We start from the raw sequence: 21,815 nt of genomic DNA, 5'->3' as shown, positions 1-21,815 counted from the left end.
GAGTTTATTTTCAGGTGCTTATAGGACCTGTGGGTGGAGAGACAGGGTGGGCTGTCCAGGAAGACATGTGTCTTTTTCACTGATGTGTTTATCACCAGATTCGGAGGGGAAGCCGAGGTTTCAAGTTGAGGCAGGAGGATTACAATCTGGAGGAGAGGTGGTGGTTTTCTTTTTTTTTTCTTTTTTCTTTTTTTTAAGTTTGGTAACTCATAAAGTCTGAGTGAAACCTGGAGCGGTTTCCTCAGGCAGGTGAATAAATAGATTCACTGAGGTCATGTTGGTCTGTCTCATTGTAATATTCTGTTCCTCTCTGTGTTTTATAAGCTGCTTCATAAGAAACGCATCATCTCTGCTGTTTAAACATTCAAATGAAGCTGCTGTTCAGTGATCCGAGCTGGGAAACAACATTTGACTGAGTTTTCAAGAGAGCAGCAAGAAAACATCCATCGAGGACAAAAACAAAGCCAATGTACGTTTCAGCAGACTGTCGAAGCTTTTACTTGATCTTATTAATATACACATGTTGTATTTATCAAATTATGTTAAAAAATATATTTAGCCATTGTAAAGTAGGAGCAGAGTGTCTCTCTCTGTCCATCTTGGTCTCTCTGCTCTCATTGTTTCTCTGTCCAGTGGAGGGAGAGCTGCAGCTTTTCACTGTTTAAATGTTCTTCATCCAACAGAGACAAACTGCTGGAGGAAAATAATTCATCTGACAGCAAAGATGCAGTGGAGTCTGATTCTGCTCTTCCTGATGGGTAAGTTGATCTGAAAGACTATGAGGAAACAGAGTTACCTCTGAGTTATCACACAGAAATGTTAATGAAAAACAATTCTAATTGTATTTTATTGCAAATTATAGCTGTTTGTGTTGATGAAGTTCTCCTAATTTAATATAATCATGTTTACTGTTTACAGCTCAGTGTTGTTTCATGGACTGTCAGCTCTATGAGTTTCACTACATTAATGAGAATAAGACCTGGACTGAAGCTCAGCAGTACTGCAGAGAGAAACACACTGACCTGGTCACAGTGACTAACATGAAGGACATGAAGAGACTCATCAACATCTCAGCTGAAGATCAGAGTGAAGCTTGGATTGGTCTGATCAATAAACCAGAATTTAACAGAACATGGTTCTGGTCTCTGCCTGGAGTGGAGTTTGATGAAAGTGAGACAAACTGGGCAGCAGGAGAACCAACTGATAATGGAAATCAATTAATACATGAGAACTGTGTGCATATGAATAAAAATCTCAAATGGACAGACACCGGCTGCCTTAATCAGCATATTTTCCTTTGCTATGATGGTGAGAATGTTCATATTTTTAACAGTTATTTTTATGTTTTGTTCAAACAACGTAAACATATATGTGTTTGATTACTCCACAGAAACTAATACAACCCATAAATATCACTTTATTGAAGAGAGGAAGTCCTGGCAGAAAGCTCAGAGTTACTGTAGAGAGAAACACACAGACCTGATCAGTGGAACGAAGCAGGTACTGGATGGAGAAGTGGAGAAATTGATGGATCAACCATACATTGGTCTGTTCAGAGACACCTGGAGGTGGTCAGATGGAAGCAGTTTCTCTTTCAGACACTGGAATCTACAGTGTAATGATGAGCAATACATCAGTGATCAATGTGCCATGACTAAGTTTGATGGTGAAGGCAGATGGACGAATATGAGTTGTGATAATGAAAAACCCTTCATCTGTTATGATGGTGAGTTGATGTAAACAGACACTACAAGTTTATGTCAACAGTAGAACTACGAGATTTCAGATTTTAAGTATTAATTCATTTGTCTCATAGAAAATTTCCCTGCATCAAGCAAAAGCCCAAAAATGTTTTGTTTGGACCAGAGATGGATAGAAACCAGTTACATTTACTCAGAAATGTGTTTTAGTAGCATTTTGGATAAAATGTACTTTGTGTAGTTTTAAACCACAATACTTTCTACTTTTACTTGAAATATTGCTGCTCTATCTAGAATAATATTTCTGGATTAAATAATCATGTTAGTGTTTTTATTTATATTAAATATTAATATTTCTGGAATAAATATATTTTAAGCAAGAATGTTCTGGATCAAAACCCAAACCAGTTGATGTGAAAGTGAGACTTCCTTTTTCTTTTTATACACAAGCTCTGTTGTTCTAATGTTGTTCTCCACCTGCTGGAGGTTAAGTGAAAACACAATGACTTCTTTATGTCATCACTAGAATTACTTTAGCATGTTTTTATATACTGTGTAAACTTTAACTACAGCTATGCTATTTGTTTCACAAGATTTATGTTAATAAAATGTGATTTAGAAATGTTCTGTCTGCCTCAATTTATTCTGAAATTATGGTATGGAGTTGGATTATTTACATTATTTTTGTCTTTAAAGCACCACTTTTTAATCATTCCTTTATATTTTAGCCAGTCTGATGATATTTTCTTGAAATAATAAATCAGATGCTATTATCAGTCACTGTGCTTTTTACCAAAATTGTACTTTTATTTGTATATATTGTATTTTACTTGAAGTCATTTCTTTTAAAGTAGTGCTACTCTTACTGGAGGGCAATTCTTAGTTACTCTACCACCTCTGGTTTAGGACCAAAGACATACCTGTTGTTCTTGATAAAATTTGTTCATCGCCATCATTTTCTAAGTGATAATATGTTTGTGTTGATCATATGACAGATAATGTGATCCTGATTAAAGAAAATAAAACCTGGGAGGACGCCTTGTACTACTGCAGAGATCACCACCATGACCTGGTCACCATCACCAACATGGATGATCAGAGATGGATCCAGGAGAAAGTCAAGGAGGCATCGACTGATTACGTTTGGATGGGACTGAGCTACGCCTGCACTCTGGATTTGTGGTTCTGGGTCAGTGATGAGGTGGTCAGATATAAGACCTGGGCCTCAAATCCACCGATGGACGACTGTGACATGTCTGGAGCCATGGAGACGGGAGGAGAACATCAGTGGTTCAAAAGAAATGATGCTGAAAAGTTTAATTTCATCTGTTCTAAGAAATAAATCTCACACAGTCACTAGTAAGAAGCCGTTTATTCTGTCTACAATATTATATACTGCAGCTTTATTTTTAATAATTAAGTTTACATTTTTTGTGGGGTGTGAAAGAATGTCCATATGTTTAATCAAATCAGATCATGTGTTGTGAGCTTATTTGAGTGAATTTCTTGCTTTTGTGTTGTGATCCTTCACGTACAACGTATGTTTTCCTTCAGTAATAAAGTCTTTAAACCTGCTCACATGACCAGAGTCATAGGTTGATACCTGACTTTATGTAAAAACCAGAGATAAATGTGGAGTTGAAGTCTGAGCTATGGAAGAAAAAGATTAAATTTTTTTATGAGCTGAACTTTGGAGGCGTTTAATGTCTGAATGCTTCCTCACACCAAGCAACAAGCATCTGCTGGGCCTTACAAGGTGAATATATATTAAACTGTTTTAGAATTTGTCTGGGGTTAATGTCAAATGTAAAGGACACAGAGATGAAAAAGGAGAAAAAGTTGGAAACGGTTTAAAAGTTAAGGAGTTGTGAGCGGAGGAGAGAAAGAAGCACAGGGAGTGAAATGTGTGTTTGTTACTCGATTAAAACACCCAAAACACTTTAATGTGCACAAAAAAATCTATTCCATAAAATTCTAAATTACTGAATGTAGGATAAAAGCAGCAAAGCTTTTTCCATCGTTGCTGCTTTGACACAGATGGATTTGTTCTTGAAGAAGTTAGTCAAACAATTTGGAAACTGTTATAATTTTCTAGTCCAACAGAGAGACTTGGATAATCTAGTTAAATATTAAAATATTTCTACTGATCCTCACCAGGTTTCAGGAGATTTAATTATTATCCTGGATGTCGATAGTGGTTTACATACGTCAGCATCCTGTTTCCTCTGCCGGGTTATGAACAGTCAGCTCTTTGATTGAGGAAAATCCCACTCCCCTGGTTTGAATATTCAAATGATGAAGCATTAAATGTTGCTGCTGTTCAGTGACCCATGTTGGTAAATGTTCAATTTGACCGAGGAAACGAGTTTTCAACACACAGACAAGAAGAAGCATTTCATTCCTTGAGGAAAAAGGAACCAGATGTAAGTTTCTGTGATTAGATTTTCATCAAATTGGGATATATTTTTTTATTTCTGAAATCATGTTAGTGTTTTTATTTATATTAAAAAAGATTCACTTTTTTTAATCTGCTCTGTTTCCATGGGTTCAGACCCACTGAGAGCTGCAGCTTTTCACTGTTTAAATGTTCTTCATCCAACAGAGACAAACTGCTGGAGGAAAATAATTCATCTGACAGCAAAGATGCAGTGGAGTCTGATTCTGCTCTTCCTGATGGGTAAGTTGATCTGAAACACAACTAAGTTGTGGTTTCCGGAAAATTACAGTTTCTGTTCAAATTCAACCCTTTTGGTATTTAAAGAATAACATTTATCTCTTTCTTGGAACCCATTTTTTGGCATTATATTTTATGTGAATTATAATTCATGATTAAGTACAGCAACATCTTTCATGTTATAGGTCAGTGTTGTTTCATGGACTGTCAGCTCTATSAGTTTCACTACATTAAWGAGRAWAAGAMCTGGACTGAAGCTCAGCAGTACTGCAGAGAGAAACACACTGACCTGGTCACAGTGACTAACATGAAGGACATGAAGAGACTCATCAAGAACTCAGCAGGAAACATGAACGAAGCTTGGATTGGTTTGTATGATCAAACACATGGTAACAGAACATGGTACTGGTCTCAACCTGGAGTGGAGTTTAATGAAAATGAGACAAACTGGAACACTGAAAAAGAAGAACCAACTGATAGAGGAAGTCAGACATTTGAGAACTGTGGATTTCTGTATGAAAATCTGGAATGGGCAGATACTGGTTGCCATCATCCAAGATTCTTCCTTTGCTATGATGGTAAGAATGTTCATCTGCTTTTCAGTGTTTTTGTAAACCCAAACGGTAGCATTTTAGTGGTTTTGCATTATTTTCTCCAAATTAGAAAATAATGCAAAGTAAATATATGTCTTTATCTGTTAACTCCACAGAAAGTATTTCACAGAAATATCACTTGATTAAAGAGAGGAAGACCTGGCAGGAAGCTCAGAGTTACTGCAGAGAGAAACACACAGACCTGATCAGTGGAACGAAGCAGCTACAGGATGAAGGAGTGAAGAAAGTGATGGAGCCCAAGTTTAATAATCTATACATTGGTCTGTTCAGAGATACCTGGACGTGGTCAGATGGAAGCAACTCATTCTTCAGACACTGGAATAATGAGCTTAACAATGTAGAATCAACAGTGGTCAATGTGCCGTGACTGTGTTTGATGATGGAGGCAGATGGAAGAATGAGAACTGTGATGAAAGAAAACCCTTCATCTGTTATGATGGTGAGATTTCATTTTGTATTTGCATGTACATTACTGGACAAGGAAGGAAGAACGGATGGATTTACAATAATGATCAGAATAAAGCAACAGATAATATGTCTTTCTTCCTTAAATCAACAGATAATGTGATCCTGATCAAAGAAAAGATGAACTGGGAGGACGCCTTGTACTACTGCAGAGATCATCACCATGACCTGGTCACCATCACCAACATGGATGATCAGAGATGGATCCAGGAGAAAGTCAAGAAGGCATTGACTGGTTATGTCTGGATGGGTCTGCGTTACACCTGCACTCTGGATTTCTGGTTCTGGGTCAGTGATGAGGTGGTCAGATATAAGAACTGGGCCTCAGGTGAACCGATGGATGACTGTGACATGTCAGGAGCCATGGAGACGGGAGGAGAACATCAGTGGAAGAGGAAAAATGACCTTGAGAAATTTAATTTAATCTGTTCCAAGAGTTAACTGCCTGTGATAAAAATACTATTAGTTCAGTTTCCAGCTTTACATTTTGCTACATGTTTCTTATGAATTAAGGTTATATTTTGTGTGGCATAAAACACAGAATATACATAAATGTGTACATATTAATAATTTACAACAAACTATGAGCTTAAATTTACTCTTTTCTGTGATGGCATCTTATTGTCTTTCAAAACAAAGACATTAAGACCACACTTTGCATTAAAATGCTGGGGCGGGTTTATTGGTCTGATGTAATAAGCTTATTTTAAATGTCTTTGTTGGGAGGCTGAAAGTGGAGTATCATCATAATTCACAGTAAATAAAGGGTTTGAAGACCTTGTATTTAATCTATGGGGTGTGTTTTGGTTAGTGAATTGAATTACTGAAATAAAAAAAGATTTATGAAAGTGTATTGTAACTTTTTCAAAAGGGCTGGATTCATTTTTGACATGGGGTTGAGATAAGTGAAAAAGTTAGCTTTTCATTTATCTGTCGCTCTGTCATAGTTGCTGTTCACACATCTGTTGTGCTGGAAATCCAACCTGCTGCCTTTAATTTCATAACAAGAGGAAGGAGAGGGAGAACCATGAGATTTAACCCTGGAATGGCCACAAGCAGTCATTTTTACTGCCACCTAGTTGTCAACTAGTGCAGATCAACTCTCTTCACCTGACACAACTTCTACAGCTTTGCAGCGTTGTTCAGTGCAGGTTGTCACGGCAACCTGTACTGCTCTCTTTTTCTTTTTTTAAGCTTGTTGCACTTATGATTCCTGACTGACAGCTTAGATTATCACCTTATCCCATCTGCAGTGACAGCTTTTCTCCAAACATTATGAAAACTAACATTAAATGCGCTTTAATATGCCATGTCCTTCATGACCAAGTCAGAATTAGTAAGGAAAAAAACAAAACAAAAAAACATGAAAAGTCTAGTGTGACGTCTGGACACAGGCCACCTATGAATGGGCCTTGTTTAAAGTTTATATTTCCTGGAACCTGAACTACTAAATATTCGGCTTCCTGGAATCAAACAAATTAGGGAAGCTGTGAAGAACAAGTGTTGTAAAAAAATAAAAAATAAAAAATACACATGGGAAAGATAAGCAGCAAGGTATTTGCATCCAAATACAGATGACATAAAGCAGCTTGTGCTGCTTATACTGATATTTTTACTATGTATTAAAAAATATATAATACATTAGTAAATATGTAGAGTTAATGTGCAAAAATTAATATTGGTAAATATATAGTGTTAAAATGCAAAAACGTCAATAAATATTTCACAATACAACAACATGCATTTCTCCAATGGTTCATTGAAACTGATACTATCTGTTGACTTTCTATGAAACTATTTGCAGAAACAAATTATATCTGGGACGGAGATATTTAGCCATCGCTGCGTTTGAAGCTAAATAGAGGATTAAAAAAAGTGTCCTGGTTTTTAGATATTAAATTGACAATAAATGTAGGAATAATTCCAGCATTTGCGTTTATCGAATATCAGGACGATTACGGGCAGACAACTTCTCTCCAACATATGAGCTAACTAACAACAAAAATGTCAAATGTCCAATTAAAAACACAAACACACAACACTCACAAATTTCACTAGAATGTATTCTTAAAGACATTTTTTATGTTTTTTTTTAGATCAAAGCGTTGTTGAGATCCATCAGTCTCTGTGTAGATCGGCTCCTCTTGTTACATTTAGAGTTCCCCTCATAGCAAATTAAACTTGTGCCCTATTTACAGCTGATTGACTGTTTTTATTTACCCGTTTTAATCTTGAGTTCTTATCCTGAAATTAGACAAAGTGATGCACGCGTTCAGGACGTTTGACTTTTTTCACTTTTTTCCTTCATTTTTAAAAAGCTGATTTGTCAGACATAGAAAGACTATTGCACAGGTGTTTATATTAAAGTGTTTGATGCATTTTAAAAGAGTTAAAATCACACATTTCAACCTGAACACCACCTTGAGTTCAGTTTATTTTTTACCACCTTCTAACATTTATGATATTCATTAACAAATGTGGAGGTGGAGAACGAGACCAAACCAGTGTTGCTTCACAGTTTTCATATTTTGCTCAGTCGCTTAAGAAACTGCAAAAATATTTTCTGAAAACAGAAAAGATTGAAGGTGATGGCCATTTGCTTTCATTAAAACTAGGTTATCAATTTTGCAACTATATTTCCATGAGGTTATTAATTAACGTTTCTCCTTGTCTACCAGGCCTTTCTGCTGAATGAGCCTCAGTGTTTTTATGGGGCAGGATTACTTCCTAGTGAAACAGCTCCGTTATCGACAAGGGCTGAAGGCCAATATGTACGAGAAGCAAACCATTACTCCAAAACAAACACCAAAAAGCTACATTCTAGTTTGCAAATACACACTGGAGCAAAGACATTCATTTTTGGAGACATGTCCTGTGTTCTGATTAAATTAAAGAGGAAATGTTTTTGCCATAATGAGCATTGTTACATATGGAGAACAAAGAGAGATACCAGTAAACCTGGGAACAACACCGTTCTAAATATGTATGGGAGTGGCTGTGTCATGTTGTGGGGAATTGTTGGGAGAACTGTTGCATTTAACAAAATACCTAGAATATTGCCTCACTTATATGGAGGACCAAAGCTGACATAATAAAAAATAAAAGCATAAATATATATTTTGTTTTTCCTTGTCCTTGCACATGCGTTTACACTTCTATTTTTTATTACGCCACTTTTGGTCCTCCACACACTAACACCAGTTCTGTCAGGTGGAGTAGCTGGTCTTGTGTGCCTTTTTCATGTGAACTTCTATTTTCAGTTGTATATTTAGTTCAAATTATTTGAACTTTAACTCCTCCGGTCACTGGTGGCCTGTTTTATTCTTTTATCTAATCTAATCTTTTCTGTTTGTGGCTCATGTCAGTTACTCTCCCTTGACTTGCGCCAAAAACAAACACTTTAGAGAGAGCTGGAAGGAAAAGCATGACGTTTGTTCGGTTGCACTTTGACGGGGTGTGCATAAGACACAGCACCTGTCATGAACGTGAAGAACTCTTTATGAATGTCTATGACTGTTGTCATGAAGTGTCATTGGGTAAATAATGACACTTTAAAGTCCATTAAAAGTGCCATCTTTTGATGGACATTCATAAAGGCTCCTTCATCTTCATAACACATGTTAAGTCATGTTTATGACAGTGTCATGTCCGTCTTATGCACACACCGTCAAATAAGGTGTTACCATTTGTTCTATAGTCAGAGTTTTTAATCTTTCAATGGTAGGTCGCAGTAGAAGCTTGCCCTGCAACTGGTGGGTTACCGGTTCTATTCCTGCTTAATCCACCCTGGTTGTTTGTGTCCTTGTGCAAGACCCAGTAATAAACACAGAAAACTCACGTGCTCAATATCTATACTGCCTACAGCAGATTAAGCAGCAGACTCTGAACTTTCAATTAAGTCATAAAAGGTCTGAACAAAAACAAGAGCATAAAGTTTATTCTGTAATAGCAGTTTTTATCTTTCAAGCAGCTTTAATACTTGAACAAAATCTAATAATTAACTCTAAAATGTGTATAAATAGGTCTCTTCTCACAGCGCTCCTATTAGAAGACGCACACATATCTAAGAAGTATGGGGTTTCCGTCAGTGATGCTTCTCATGTGTCTGGTTGTTGGGCTCACCACCTGCCGGGCAGAAGGCAAGGACAATCAGATTCAGGTCACTGAGACCACAGGGGGAGAGCAGGAGAATCATCTGACAGAGACGGCCGCAGAGGACACAGAAACCCTCGATCAAGATCTTCAGACAGAACCGGTTGAGGCATCCAACACAGGATCCCCAGAGAAAGGCTGTGACCCAAACATCTACATGGTCCTGAAGGAGCTGGGAGCTCTGCAAGAGAGGCAGGAAGCCACTGTGAGGGCCCTGGAGGAAACCAACAGGAAGCTGGAAGCCAGCGAGAAGAAGGTCGACGTCCTTAACAGCACGCTGACAGAGATGAGGAGGACTTATCAAGGTAACAAAACAATTACACTAAAATAACTCTAAAAAATTTGTTTTCTAAAAATTGCAACAGTGCGGCTTTAAGCTTTTTTTTTTCTTTTTTTGTTTTTACATTATTTGTCGACATAACAGCAGAAATTCAGTTTATACCACAATGACTTTTAGTTTCAGGATGATGTGAGTCCTGTAGATACACCATTATTGGAAAACCATTGATGTTCATGGCTGAAAAATGTAAAATAGCCAGATTTCCTCAGTAGCATCACTTGTGTTGAACGGTTAATAACAATATGAGAGAGAATCTCTGCTACAGGTGTGATCTCTAAATTGCAATCACTTATTTTTCTGCTGTTTTCCTCATTGTCTTTAAACTTCAGAGCAACACCAGGTTGCATTTTCTGCAGCGCTGCCAAAAGACGGAACCATCGGTCCCGTGAATGTTCTGTACCCTCTGGTATACAAACACATTCTGTCCAACATCGGAGGCCATTACAGCCCAGTGACAGGTCAGCGTTCATCTTTCTATGTCGTCTATTCTTGAAAATATATATACATTTTTTTTTGTTTTCAAACCCCATAGACATAAATTCTAGTTTTTAAAAATAATTGTAAAAGTTGGTGGTTCCTTCTTGCAGCAGATTTATCTCTGATTGATTTTTTATTATTATTCTCTGCAGGATACTTTACGGCACCACTGAGAGGGCTTTATTACTTTTCTTTTTCCTCATTATGTTGGGCGGGTGATGGAACCTCTGGCGGAAGTCTTTACCGAAACGAAAACAAAGTTGTGTCATGGTACGGTTACAGTAAGACTGACCCCATCTCTGGCTCTAACAGCGCCATCTTGCTGCTGCAAGCAGGAGACATGGTCAACATCCGACTCTGGGATGGGAGGAAAATAAGTGATAATGGAAACAGGTACTCCACATTCAGTGGATTCTTACTGTCACCAATGTAAACATAAAGAAAACAGAAATGGCTTTTTGTGTGGAAATTGTAAATATTTTTTCTTTCTAGTGTAATATGTCTTTATACATTTTTAGCCAGCAATACACCTTTGTAATACATGTATTATTATCCAATTGAATAGACGTTCATCAAAATAAAGTTTGAAGCTGAATTTCTCATTAATTGTCCAGTTTCTAATTTAATGTGTGTCATCTTAGAGAAATGAAACAAGATAGTACAACTTTTAATTACACAAAGGTCTCTATATTCCATATCAACGTTCTCTATAAATAAAGGACATTTGCAAGACAACTGTTGTTTTTCCTGTCACTTTAAACAGTGTGTGTTTTGTGATGAGCCAACTCACCTGCAAATACATTGAGGTTTGAATGTTTGTTTTATTAGTACAGAAAAGTGAGAATTTAACTGTACATTACAGTGATAAACAGTTAATAAAATTCTGTATATAAATTATTGCTTTTGGGTCAATGTAGTTAAATACAGACTTGGTTCAAAATCATTAAAGTTCCAGTGCCAGACGTACATGACCCTAATCATGATTTAACTGGTAATCAGACAAACATTTGTATTTGCTTTGATTGTGTTACACTGACTTTGTTGTGAAACTAAAATTGCCCATTTCACATTGCCCAACAAAAACGATCTACAAACACACACATTATACATATATATATATATGTATAATGTGTGTGTCTTCAATTAAAGACAGTGTAGACACATACTGTGTTGCTTAAACTTTTGCTGTTTACTAACTGTTCTTGTAATTGCAGTTATTACTTTGGAGAAAGAAAAATCCATGCATGTGGAGGACTCCATTTTGACTATCAGCTCCCATATATACAATAACAATTAGAACTGATAGATCAGTGGTTCTGTGATCATCTCCTAAAATACAGTGGGCATTTAAACTGCCATTATATCAAACTTACAAAGAATCATCAGGAAAATTAGAGGGTTAAAAAAATGAAATTAGTTGAATTTTTTTTGTGACCGTAGCATTTAGCTTCAGCTAATTACATTTACTACAATCTGTCAGTTAAAAACATTAACAAATTAACGACTTTATGAAGCTAAAAATGATTAATCACTTCCTCTTTTTTTATGTGGAATTCATCAATTTATCTAACAACTTTTTAAGAGGAAACATTTTTCTGCTGGTGTACTGTGTCATTAAAGATAGTTCCTTTAATTAAAAAAGACAAATCAATATTTTCCTCCAGTGAATATCTTTTGTACAGTAGGAGAATGACTACATTGTCATTCTGTCGGAGGCAGGCCAAGTTCTGGTTGAGTCTCTACCCAACTACAGCCAACAGCCATTTTATTGTACCCTAATAAGATTCTATAGAAGTTCTTTAACATTTTGACAAATGTCTATAATCTTTACATGCTCGTATATCCTACAAAGCATTCTTATTGATTTGCATAGATCTGAACACATTTCACAATAAGATACAAAAAAAAAAGCAACCAAACAAAAGAACATTAACCAAAAGCACCAGTGATAAAGGAGCTTTGCAGGTAAAGGGACATGCAAAGGAACTGCCTGTCCTGCTCAGCTGAAGGTGATGAGGTATTCTGGGTAGGCCTGGTCGTCATGGAAGACTATAAACATCGTAGGCTGCTGGTTGTTGTCCACCAAACTGTCGAAGCAGTCAGTAGGGTCTGCACCTCGGGGAGGGGGAGCTTTCATGGAGGATTTACCCAGTGTGTGACGGCCGGTGAGAACACGAGCAACATACAGTCGCTTCATTCCCGTTTGGTCTGGTGGAGAAAAACTCTTTGCAGAGTATTCAGCATTGACCGCAAAGTAAACTCCTTTTCCGTATGCGGTAGCTGCAGGAAAAATGACAATCAAAAGATTTAGAATGATTTATAAACATTGCTTAGTTGCCTTTCAGGCATCAGATTTTGTTGAAGGTGTGCCAGTTAATCATGGCTTACCATGTGCTCCAGCATAACTCCTGTCAAATCGGTCTCTTTCAATGCAGTTGCACGACTCTGCAGATGTGCCATGGTACAGAGACTTTTCACAGAGTTCTGCTTGGCCATTCTTGGCTAGTATACGCTGCCGACACACGCTGTAGGCGTTCCACAGGTACTGGTTCTGCACACGTTCAATCTGAGACCACAAAAACAAAAGCCGCATTTAGGATTATTTTTCTATAAAGTGGAGATTTTAGTTGTCCCAATTGTGTAATAATGCTAGCATGCTTACTTTATGGATATTGTACTTGGCAGTTCTGAGGAAGCCACTAGCGACATTCTGGTATTCGTTGGAGTTTGGCTGCAACTCCACCTTTTTAAAGATTTCGCCTTGCATAGGTTCCCAGTGCGAAGGTAACTCCAAGGCTTAAGCACAAGTAACACAAAGAAATGTTTAATTTATACAGAATTAAAAAGTGTTTAACATATTGTATAAACTATAAAGCGTTTCATATCCTACCTTCACTCTTTGTCCTTTTCAGTTCATATCTTTTGCCAGTCACCCAGTCTGTGGCGTCTTGTGACCTCATGTTTACCTTGAGGGTCTTGCCTTCAGGCATCTCAATGTCCACGGACACTTTTTCCTGTAAGTGAGCTTCCTCCAGCATGTAGTTTCCACTAAGGCTCAGCTCCTGCCATTCTCCATTGTCATCTTTCATCGCCCACTGGATGGTAAGAGCCAACATTGCCTCTTCCTTGTCTTTGAGGTCTTCTTCTAGTACTTTCTGAACTGCTTTGTTTATCAACTCGGTGACACTCAGGACATCTTCCTTTAAACCTTTCAGGACGTACTCTTCTTTGCTTGACCCATTTCTTCCCCTGGGTCTACCGGTATCGACCGTTTTGCGTTCTACGCTTATTCCCGTTAGTTTGACTTTCGCCTGCACTGCGTCCAGTTCCATAGCGTCTAGCTTAGAGACACAATGCACAGGCACTGTTCTCTCTATGAGCTCTTTCTGCATGATCAACTCCAACTCTTTCTTGACGTTCTTGGCGACGTCTGGACCAGAGCTGATTACCTGCAAAACCGTTGACTCGGGCTTCGAAGAGATGGTTACGTCTTGTTTGGACGAGAACATTGTCAGTCTAGAGCATTTTCCTTGGATCTTCTTTAGCTTTTGTCTGGCTTTGTCTGCAGTCAGGAAAAGCAAAACATTAGGCTTCTTTTTAAACGCATTCTGATACGTCTATGGGGTATACGAAAAATGTTCAGTTTTTGCAGTTTTGCCTGTTTTGAAGGGTTCTTTCGACTTTATGCAAATAAGCTGTTGTTAGCCCGCCCCTCCCAACTCAGTGTTTACTCTTTATATGCGTGAAACAGATGTGCAAGCGTGCCACCGTACATGTTTGACCCAAAGAAAGGCCTAGAAGCAGAAGGAACGGAGCCTCCTGCTCAACCATGGATGTTGTTCCAACTTATTAAGAGGTCTACACACTTAAAAAGTGACTTTGTCAGGCAATGTAACAAAACTTGGAGACAGCTTTGTGTAAGAGACTTAATTTATAATTTAGAAAATGGGTCTGAAACACAATTTGATTCAGTTGCAATTTAAAAGACTACAGTGCGAATATGAAATCTATTGTTGATGTAACGTGACGTCCGTCTTACAAAGCCTTCAAACTTCATCTAAAACAATACAAAAACAAGAAGAAATCTGCCTTGTGGGATTTAGAAGGATTGTGTCCATCTATCCTGTCTAACAGAGACAGCAGAAAGTTCTTGTATTTCTTGCTCAGCCACATCCATACGACTCCCCATACACCATCATAGAAGCTCTTAGGTTTCCTCAAAACTAGATTATGAAATACCAATAAGATAATCCAACTGTTAAAGTAGCAAATTAATTATAAATTGATTATATCTGCGTCTTGGCACATCATCAATAAATATATTTCATCTTTCGCCACTTCTTGTGGCGAAATCTTGTGGAGCAAAATATTTTACATCACGTCCTGCAAATTCAATCTAGTAAATACATTTAGTCTCATTAATTAGCCGAACGCCGTTGAAGGAGAACAGGTCAATTATTGTTCAAAATGTAGACTAAAGCAGGTCATAGATGCAAGCAAACCTTTGAGGCTGAGGTTGCTCTGAACAATCCGCCCAAGACGATTCTCCAGCTCTGATCTGTAAGAGCATTGAAAGGAAGCTGAAACAAAGCGTTCTGACTCAGAACAAAACACATTGGAGTCTACCTCTGACCTGAAACCCTGGAAAACCGGTTGTTGCAGGATGACGATGCGAATGTTTGACAGAGAGGTAGGATTCATGTCCCTGATGGTTGAGGCCAAGCCGTCCAGCATTGCTTCAGCAGCTTCTTTAGGAGTCAATGTACCCTGTCCTGCAAGGGTAAAGAGACAGTTCAACTGCAATTATTAGGTATTCTTCTGTTTATTAGCTTGAAGTGAAAGGCTTGGTGGTTTAAGTTATTTTCTTGTTCATATAAATCTAACATTTTCACTTTGCCTGATGCTATATATTAAGGAAACCGTCGTTTTAACTCTCCCCCCCCCCCCCCAACACCAAATCCGCCTTAAGTAAACCACGCATTGAGATGAAGCACAAACCCGTATTAACGGCTGGGAATGCCACTGAGCGGAATCCTTTGCTCTCGCAGAGTTTCAGGATCTTCTTGCAGTTCTTGCGGACCACTTCGCAGTTGGATTTAAAGCTAGCATGGACAATTTCCTTACACCCAAGAAGTCCAGGTTGTGTTGTGCACATGAGGTCTGGAGGAGTGCCCACTGAAAACATGAAAAGAACATTCAATTTAAATCGGGCAAGCCTGGCAATAAGCACATTACCGTAGTACTTTTAAATCATACTATTCTCTCAAACATAGATTTCTTTTGTTCAAGTCTAAAACCTGAGACATATTTATCATATTCACAATTTCTCTGTTCTTTTTGTTTTACCTCTCGTTAATTCTGTAAGGACTGCCGGCCCTGCTGCTGCCAAAATGGCGTGAGAGACCCCTGTTTGGAAAATCATAGTAATGGCATCATAAAAGTAAAACAAAAGAAAAGTTTTTGTTTTTAAATTTCCAAGCAGATTATACCAGACTGATGATCAGTGAAGTCAGTTGTGTTGACGATGACATCAGTTCCTGCAGCCACAATGTCACCGTGGATGATCTGTAACTTGACTGCGCCCATCATGGCCGTGACCTCGTCCTTACTCATGGAGACATGTCGGTAAAAGGACGCTTAAAAAAAAAAGCAAGAAATAAAAAAACAAAACAAAAAAAATATTGAATAGTTTTGTTAAATGAATATTAATAATATATTATTACTATTAAACTTGCTAGGTGTTTCTATGTTGACGTCACGTTAAAATATTTTTGATACGGTTGTTTTAGTGAAGTACACCGTCTTGCTTAAAGTGGTTCATTTAACCCCATATATGATGCTCTAGCATGCCGTTTCACTTTGTAAAACATTGTTGAGAATTTATTCTGTCTTTGAGCATTCTAGAAAACTTTAAAATATTAAACAACTGATGCTGAAATTCTGAAAAATGTCATCAAATGCAAGTTGCAGACAGAATAAGAGCGCTAATGTCAGTGGTATGTCAGTTTTCAGAGGTCAAGGGATTAAAGAGAGGCAACATGAGATAATATGCAGGAACAAAGTAATAATAAACTGTTACAGTCTGTACTTGAAAGTAAAAAAATATATATTTTTAATCCACAAAGCTAATCCCCTTGGAAACAAAACTTGGAACTCTACCAGAACAAACAAAAACTAAAATGGCTAGCTTTCTTGAAGATTGTTGGGAATAATGAATGGAAGCTTTCTTGCAATCACAGGGCAAATTGTCTCCATTTTAGTAGAACAGCATTTCATTTCAGTGCAAGTCACATTTTGGCACTTTGAAAACATGTAAAATGTATCCGAAAAGAAACCAAAGGTTCTCTGAAACATACAAATTAAACCAACCTTGAGTTGGATCAACATCATTGGTAAATCCTCTGAGATGCAACCCTCCCTGTGCAGACTGGAGTGCCTGCAATAGAAATGTAAAAACATCCGAGTCCAATCTACTATACAATGTTCTGAGCCCAGTCTAGCAAAAACAAAAAAAAAATGTAGCTTTTCCTAACCTTGCTTGATTCTTTGTCTGTAGGATGGACAACAATTCTGATCAGGAAAGGTGAACCACTGGTCCGCTTTCGTTCGAAGGCACCAACTTCCTCCAGAAGAATCCTGGACGCCACGTTGTGTGGAAAATTCAGTTGAGCTCCAGTTCCCAGCACTGGAAGAGTAACTGAACTGTAGCCTCTGCTGTTACAAGCATTCAGTATCTTTCTGATTCCCTGCTTCAGCACCTGGGAGGTTCAAAATGGCGATTGTTGTAAAAAGTAAACAAAAACAAGCAATTTATGAAGAAATTATAAGTACTTATGTTACCTCAGTTGCAGGTCCATGTTGTTTGTTATCCCAAGACTGCAGGTTGAGAAAGATGACTGCTTTACATTTGAGACGAGGTACCCTCTCAACTACAACTATATCACTTGGCAGTGTTGCCCCTCCTGCTTCCTGGTAAAACATTGTCACCAGCTGAGGTCCAGCATTTGTTTTTAAAGTATTTCCTATGCGTGTAGACACAGGATCGTGGGCAAGCATAGGAGACACAATGGCATCCGCCTAGGACAGAGCAATTTGATTAAGTCAAGGTTAACAGAACCTTATTGTCATGGCTAGGAAATGATCAGGGTTGACTCTAGTCTAACATGATGATATGAAATACCTTTATTATGCAGCTTGACTTGTATGCAAAACTTCTTACCTGTTGGTTCTCAATTGTTCCTTTCACAATCTCAACTTGTACAGGAGCTCCAGCAGTGGCGCCGCTTGCTCCTTCTTGGTCAGCAACGTCCGTCCTGAATCCAAGATCTTTCCCTGGCAGAAGGCGGTCACACGCTTCCTGCATGGCCCTCACCACCTCTTCCCTTTTATCTATCAGAATGATTTTGCTAAGACTTCGCCCGTCCTGACTACCAAACACCTTGATGGCTGTTACGATGGCCTCAGCGCAAACTTTGATGGGAACACCATAAATGCCTGAGCTGATGCATGGCAGGGCTATAGACTTGAACTCCATCAGTTCGGCTAGCTTCAGAGCGTTGCTAACCGTTTTCTCCAGTAAGCTCCTCTCTCTGCCACTAGCTTTTCCACTTTCAGGTCCAACAGCATGGAGCAGGCTCTTGCATTTCAGGTCGCCCCCTGTAGTTACCACTACGTCGCCGACAGCAACCTTTCCATTCCCTTTCACAAGGGCTTTGCTTTCTTTCTGCACCTGAGGACCACCTGCTTTACTCAGAGCAGCAGCAACACCACCAATGTGGTTTAGATCTTCATTGGCGGCATTTACAATGGCATCTGCATTCTGCTTTGTTATGTCACCCTGATAAACTATCACCTGCACTCCATGCTGAAGATTGTATTTAGCGAGACGAGTCATCTGTCTACTCAAGTGAGGCTGGTCCTCGAGCTGTATGAGACACTTCTGAGATTCTGCAACCTTTATGAGCATATCTCTTCCAGAGTGACCACTAAAATATCTCGCTGCCCCTGGCAGGTCAATGGTCACTTTGTTCTGCACAACAGATTGAAGAAGTGGACCCAGCCTATTCCTGACCTCAGTCACTTTGATGGATGCACCTACAAGCAACACAGTGGGGCTGGAAGATGATGTTACAGGAGTGAAGGTAACACCCGAATAGTCAAATCTCTGTCTCTGCAGAAATTCGGTTAATAGAGGACATAATTCTGGGAAGGGGAGAATGACTTTTCCCTCCACGCTTACTTGGTCCAAGATAAACTGAGATACAATTTCACTCAGCTCGTCAACCTCAACCGAATGGCCGGACAAACACACAGTGCCACCTGCACCAACCCCAACAATGGCTCTCCACTGCATTTGGTTAATCTCGTTTTCCTTGGATTTAAGCGCTTCACAGAGCTCTGGCGGCAAAACAGGATAGTTAGGAATATCATATGTGACATCCTTAAAGTTTTCTTGGATCATTTTCATAGACTCGTCTAATTTGTCGTCACTGAAAGAGAAGAAGTGGAGCGTTGTGTCTCGTATTTCTGCTTCCACCATCTCTGCCACTCCCAAAAACTCGCAAAGCATCCCGGGACCACCATAGACGTTTTTTAAGAATGCCAAAAATTGTAGGCTTTTGTCAGTAATCGTCCTCTCCAACACTAGTTTCTCCTTTTCACTAATTACCTCACCGGCCTTGAGGATTTCTTCCACAGACCCCATTAGAGATATTTTACCTTCATCAGCCTGTGTGACCTTTAATGCTGGAAAGTCTTGCCCTAGGCTGCTTTCAATCTCCTTCCAGAGGAGACGCAGTTTTGCCTCACCGATTCGACGAAAAGTGGTTTGTATGTCACTTGGACGAGATCCTTTATTTTTAACATAGAGAGACTCTAAATCTCTTAACTTTGCTTCCACCTGTCTTCGTTCTCCCACAACCACAGTCATTCCGATGTCATTGTACACCTTCACCTCATCTGCAGGCTGACGAGAGCTGTAGGACTGCAGCAAAGCTTTGACTTTGTGAGCGTCCATCTCATAGTGGCACATGTAGCCATCAAACAGTTGGTTCACCTCAGATTTCCAGTCGTCAGGTTCAGCACCTGGCTGAGCTACTCGCCTGACTAAAACTCTCTCCTCCTGTGGTTGGAGCTCAGCGGTGCAGGAAAGTAAGGCCAGCTGATTGTCTAGTTCTCCTTTGACTTTTGGAGATTCGTTCAGGTAGCGGAGTAGATACGCGTCGCAAATTAGCTCATATTCTTCACTAGTTGGTTGCAGTTTTGAAGGAATATGGGACAGCTGTGTCTGTTGCAAGAAAAAAATCCAACAAAACATGCATCAGATTAGCTTTTCAGCATGCAATAGATTCTTCTAGAAGCTACTTTTCAATACTGTAAAAGAAATGTTAGAGATTATTCTGTAACTCTGACATTTCCTGATCATATTGGGGAGAATCCAGAAAACACTTCAATAGGAATATCCATAATATCTACTAAGGTACAAAATAAAATAATAAAAAAAAACATGTCAATAGTAGCAATAGTTTCCCATACTGTAACAGGGTCAATCTTTCATGTATATTTTACTTTCACAGAGGTTTAAATCAAGACAACGTTTACGTTTCCTGTCAACGGTTTAATTCCATTACAGTATTTTAAAAGTGGCCCATGTAGAAGCAACTTGAGTTTTGGTGAGAAATGACAAAAATGTAAGGTTCAACAGCATGATTATTTCAAAAAAGTTATGGACCTTTGTGATATTTTATTTATTTATTTTTTTAAGATTTGAATTATGTTTTTAATTAGGTTTTAATTTTCAAAATAGATAGCCCAGAGTGTAATTTGAATGAATTTTGGAGTTACAAAGACCTGCATATTTCTCTGGAAGCACAGCTCAGGAACAGATAAGTCTTGACAAGAATGCAGCTCAGCACATTTCGTGCTTTATTGTCTCATGGGCCACACCCATTCTATATATTTTTTTCTACTTCTTGGGCCTGTGTGAGCAGCTTAGGAAAGAAACTTTGAGTTCAATCTTTAGACATGGCATGATGATTAGGAGAAGTCGAGTTACACCACAATATCTCAAATTTTAAAACCGTTTCTGCCGGCTGCAGACTAAATTAATATTTGAAATGGTGAACTGATTTCAGTGGTACTCATGTGGGAAAACGCTTGTGGTCGTGTTCATATTTTCCTCCATCAAAACGCACTCTGACTTTTAAGAGATGGAGCGAGAAGCACATTTTGCAATGAAACAATCTGTCACAAAACTATGAAGGAAAAAAAAAAAAAAGCTTTCCAACTTTACTTCAGCTTTCTTCGATTTTTACAAACGTACCGGAGATGTGGCCGATGCATTCAGGTTCGGGTTGGCTGACTGGTCTGGAGGCGGAGAGGCGTCGCCAGAGGAGGCGGGATTGTCTCGCACAATCAGCTCTACCGTAAGACCAGCTAAATCCACAACATGCTTAGATTTCTGCAGGACTCTTTGTTGAGCTGCAGGGGTGGAAAAATGAAAGAAAATATCAAAAAGTCAATATTTCCTTAATATATTTATGCCAAATGTATGTCTGTTGCATTAAACATTTGAGAAGTGTTACAGAAACCACGTGAGTAAACAAAGTTATGGAGAAGGCGTGGCATTCTACTTTTATTGTTGTAAAGTATGTCAGACCATTTCTGATAAACTCACCAGTTTCATTTTACTGTCACATGTGGTGCTGGAAATTTTGTAACCTTGACTTGAAGCTCATTATTTAACACATTTACTCACTTAAAACTGGTGATTTTAGAAGATAAATGGTTTACAATTAAGACAGCACACAAAAATCAGTGAATCAACAAATCATATCTTTATTCCAGACACATAAGAAGGTCCATATTTACCAATTTATTTATTTTTGGCCAACTGGATTTATGGTGTAGGAGGACAAAAATATTTTTTCTCCAATTGAGTCTGAGAAGCGCCTCAAACATTTTTTTTTCTAACAGCATTATTAAGATAAAGCTGTCTTAAATGTTTTTAAATCAAATTTTACATTTCAGAATTAAATTAAAATGAAGGTAACATGTGCTTTCTGTTTAATATATATATATATATATATATATATAGACAGTGGGGAAAATAAGTATTTAGTCAGTCACCAATTGTGCAAGTTCTCCCACTTAAAAAGATGAGAGAGGCCTGTAATTGACATCATAGGTAGACCTCAACTATGAGAGACAAAATGTGAAAAAAAAATTGAGAAAATCATTTTGTCTGAATTTTAAAGAATTTATTTGCAAATAATGGTGGAAAATAAGTATTTGGTCAATAACAAAAGTTCATCTCAATACTTTGTTGTATATCCTTTGTTGGCAATGACAGAGGTCAAACGTTTTCTGTAAGTCTTCACAAGGTTGGCACACAC

At 38.3% G+C, this 21,815-nt stretch overlaps 4 protein-coding genes across 4 annotated transcripts in view; 3 read left to right on the top strand and 1 right to left on the bottom strand.

Annotated features, from left to right (window-relative positions):
• The first annotated feature begins 724 nt into the window (after positions 1–724).
• Positions 725–3,042, top strand: LOC103480335 (C-type mannose receptor 2-like). Its single transcript, XM_008435224.1, has 4 exons — positions 725–758; positions 919–1,170; positions 1,391–1,726; positions 2,696–3,042. The coding sequence occupies exons 1-4, from the start codon at positions 725–727 to the stop codon at positions 3,040–3,042; spliced, it is 969 nt and encodes a 322-aa protein (XP_008433446.1).
• A 2,300-nt stretch (positions 3,043–5,342) lies between these two features.
• On the top strand, positions 5,343–5,894 carry LOC103480334 (C-type lectin lectoxin-Lio3-like). Its single transcript, XM_008435223.1, has 2 exons — positions 5,343–5,427; positions 5,548–5,894. Exon 2 carries the CDS (start codon positions 5,574–5,576, stop codon positions 5,892–5,894), a length of 321 nt encoding a protein of 106 aa, XP_008433445.1. The 5' UTR covers positions 5,343–5,427; positions 5,548–5,573.
• A 3,621-nt stretch (positions 5,895–9,515) lies between these two features.
• On the top strand, positions 9,516–12,063 carry LOC103480332 (complement C1q-like protein 3). Its single transcript, XM_008435222.2, has 3 exons — positions 9,516–9,910; positions 10,275–10,403; positions 10,575–12,063. The coding sequence occupies exons 1-3, from the start codon at positions 9,526–9,528 to the stop codon at positions 10,853–10,855; spliced, it is 795 nt and encodes a 264-aa protein (XP_008433444.1). The 5' UTR covers positions 9,516–9,525; the 3' UTR covers positions 10,856–12,063.
• Positions 11,224–21,815, bottom strand: part of LOC103480296 (poly [ADP-ribose] polymerase 14-like) — a 13,623-nt gene continuing 3,031 nt past the window's right edge. The window contains exons 2-15 of the mRNA XM_008435180.1: positions 20,744–20,901; positions 17,642–19,708; positions 17,263–17,499; positions 16,956–17,180; positions 16,792–16,858; positions 15,912–16,058; positions 15,769–15,828; positions 15,421–15,597; positions 15,056–15,194; positions 14,925–14,980; positions 13,313–13,984; positions 13,085–13,218; positions 12,811–12,988; positions 11,224–12,702 (exon numbers count right to left, since the gene is read on the bottom strand). Coding sequence (XP_008433402.1) covers positions 12,422–12,702; positions 12,811–12,988; positions 13,085–13,218; positions 13,313–13,984; positions 14,925–14,980; positions 15,056–15,194; positions 15,421–15,597; positions 15,769–15,828; positions 15,912–16,058; positions 16,792–16,858; positions 16,956–17,180; positions 17,263–17,499; positions 17,642–19,708; positions 20,744–20,901 — 4,598 coding nt within the window. The 3' untranslated portion in view covers positions 11,224–12,421. The remainder of the gene's footprint in view (positions 12,703–12,810; positions 12,989–13,084; positions 13,219–13,312; positions 13,985–14,924; positions 14,981–15,055; positions 15,195–15,420; positions 15,598–15,768; positions 15,829–15,911; positions 16,059–16,791; positions 16,859–16,955; positions 17,181–17,262; positions 17,500–17,641; positions 19,709–20,743; positions 20,902–21,815) is intronic.

This window comes from Poecilia reticulata, linkage group LG18 (assembly GCF_000633615.1).
Source record: "Poecilia reticulata strain Guanapo linkage group LG18, Guppy_female_1.0+MT, whole genome shotgun sequence".
Lineage (NCBI taxonomy): Eukaryota > Metazoa > Chordata > Actinopteri > Cyprinodontiformes > Poeciliidae > Poecilia > Poecilia reticulata.
Note: the sequence above shows the minus strand (reverse complement) of the source record. Positions and strands in the feature narration are given on the sequence as shown.

Bases quoted from the DNA above. Each gene is read 5' to 3' on its own strand.
- LOC103480335 (XM_008435224.1), top strand. From the start codon at position 725: ATGCAGTGGAGTCTGATTCTGCTCTTCCTGATGG. The intron at 759-918 runs GTAAGTTGATCT...TACTGTTTACAG, and splicing joins GATTCTGCTCTTCCTGATGG to CTCAGTGTTGTTTCATGGAC. The intron at 1,171-1,390 runs GTGAGACAAACT...ATTACTCCACAG, and splicing joins TGGAGTGGAGTTTGATGAAA to AAACTAATACAACCCATAAA.
- LOC103480334 (XM_008435223.1), top strand. From the start codon at position 5,574: ATGAACTGGGAGGACGCCTTGTACTACTGCAGAGATCATCACCATGAC.
- LOC103480332 (XM_008435222.2), top strand. From the start codon at position 9,526: ATGGGGTTTCCGTCAGTGATGCTTCTCATGTGTCTGGTTGTTGGGCTC. The intron at 9,911-10,274 runs GTAACAAAACAA...TTTAAACTTCAG, and splicing joins GATGAGGAGGACTTATCAAG to AGCAACACCAGGTTGCATTT. The intron at 10,404-10,574 runs GTCAGCGTTCAT...TATTCTCTGCAG, and splicing joins CCATTACAGCCCAGTGACAG to GATACTTTACGGCACCACTG.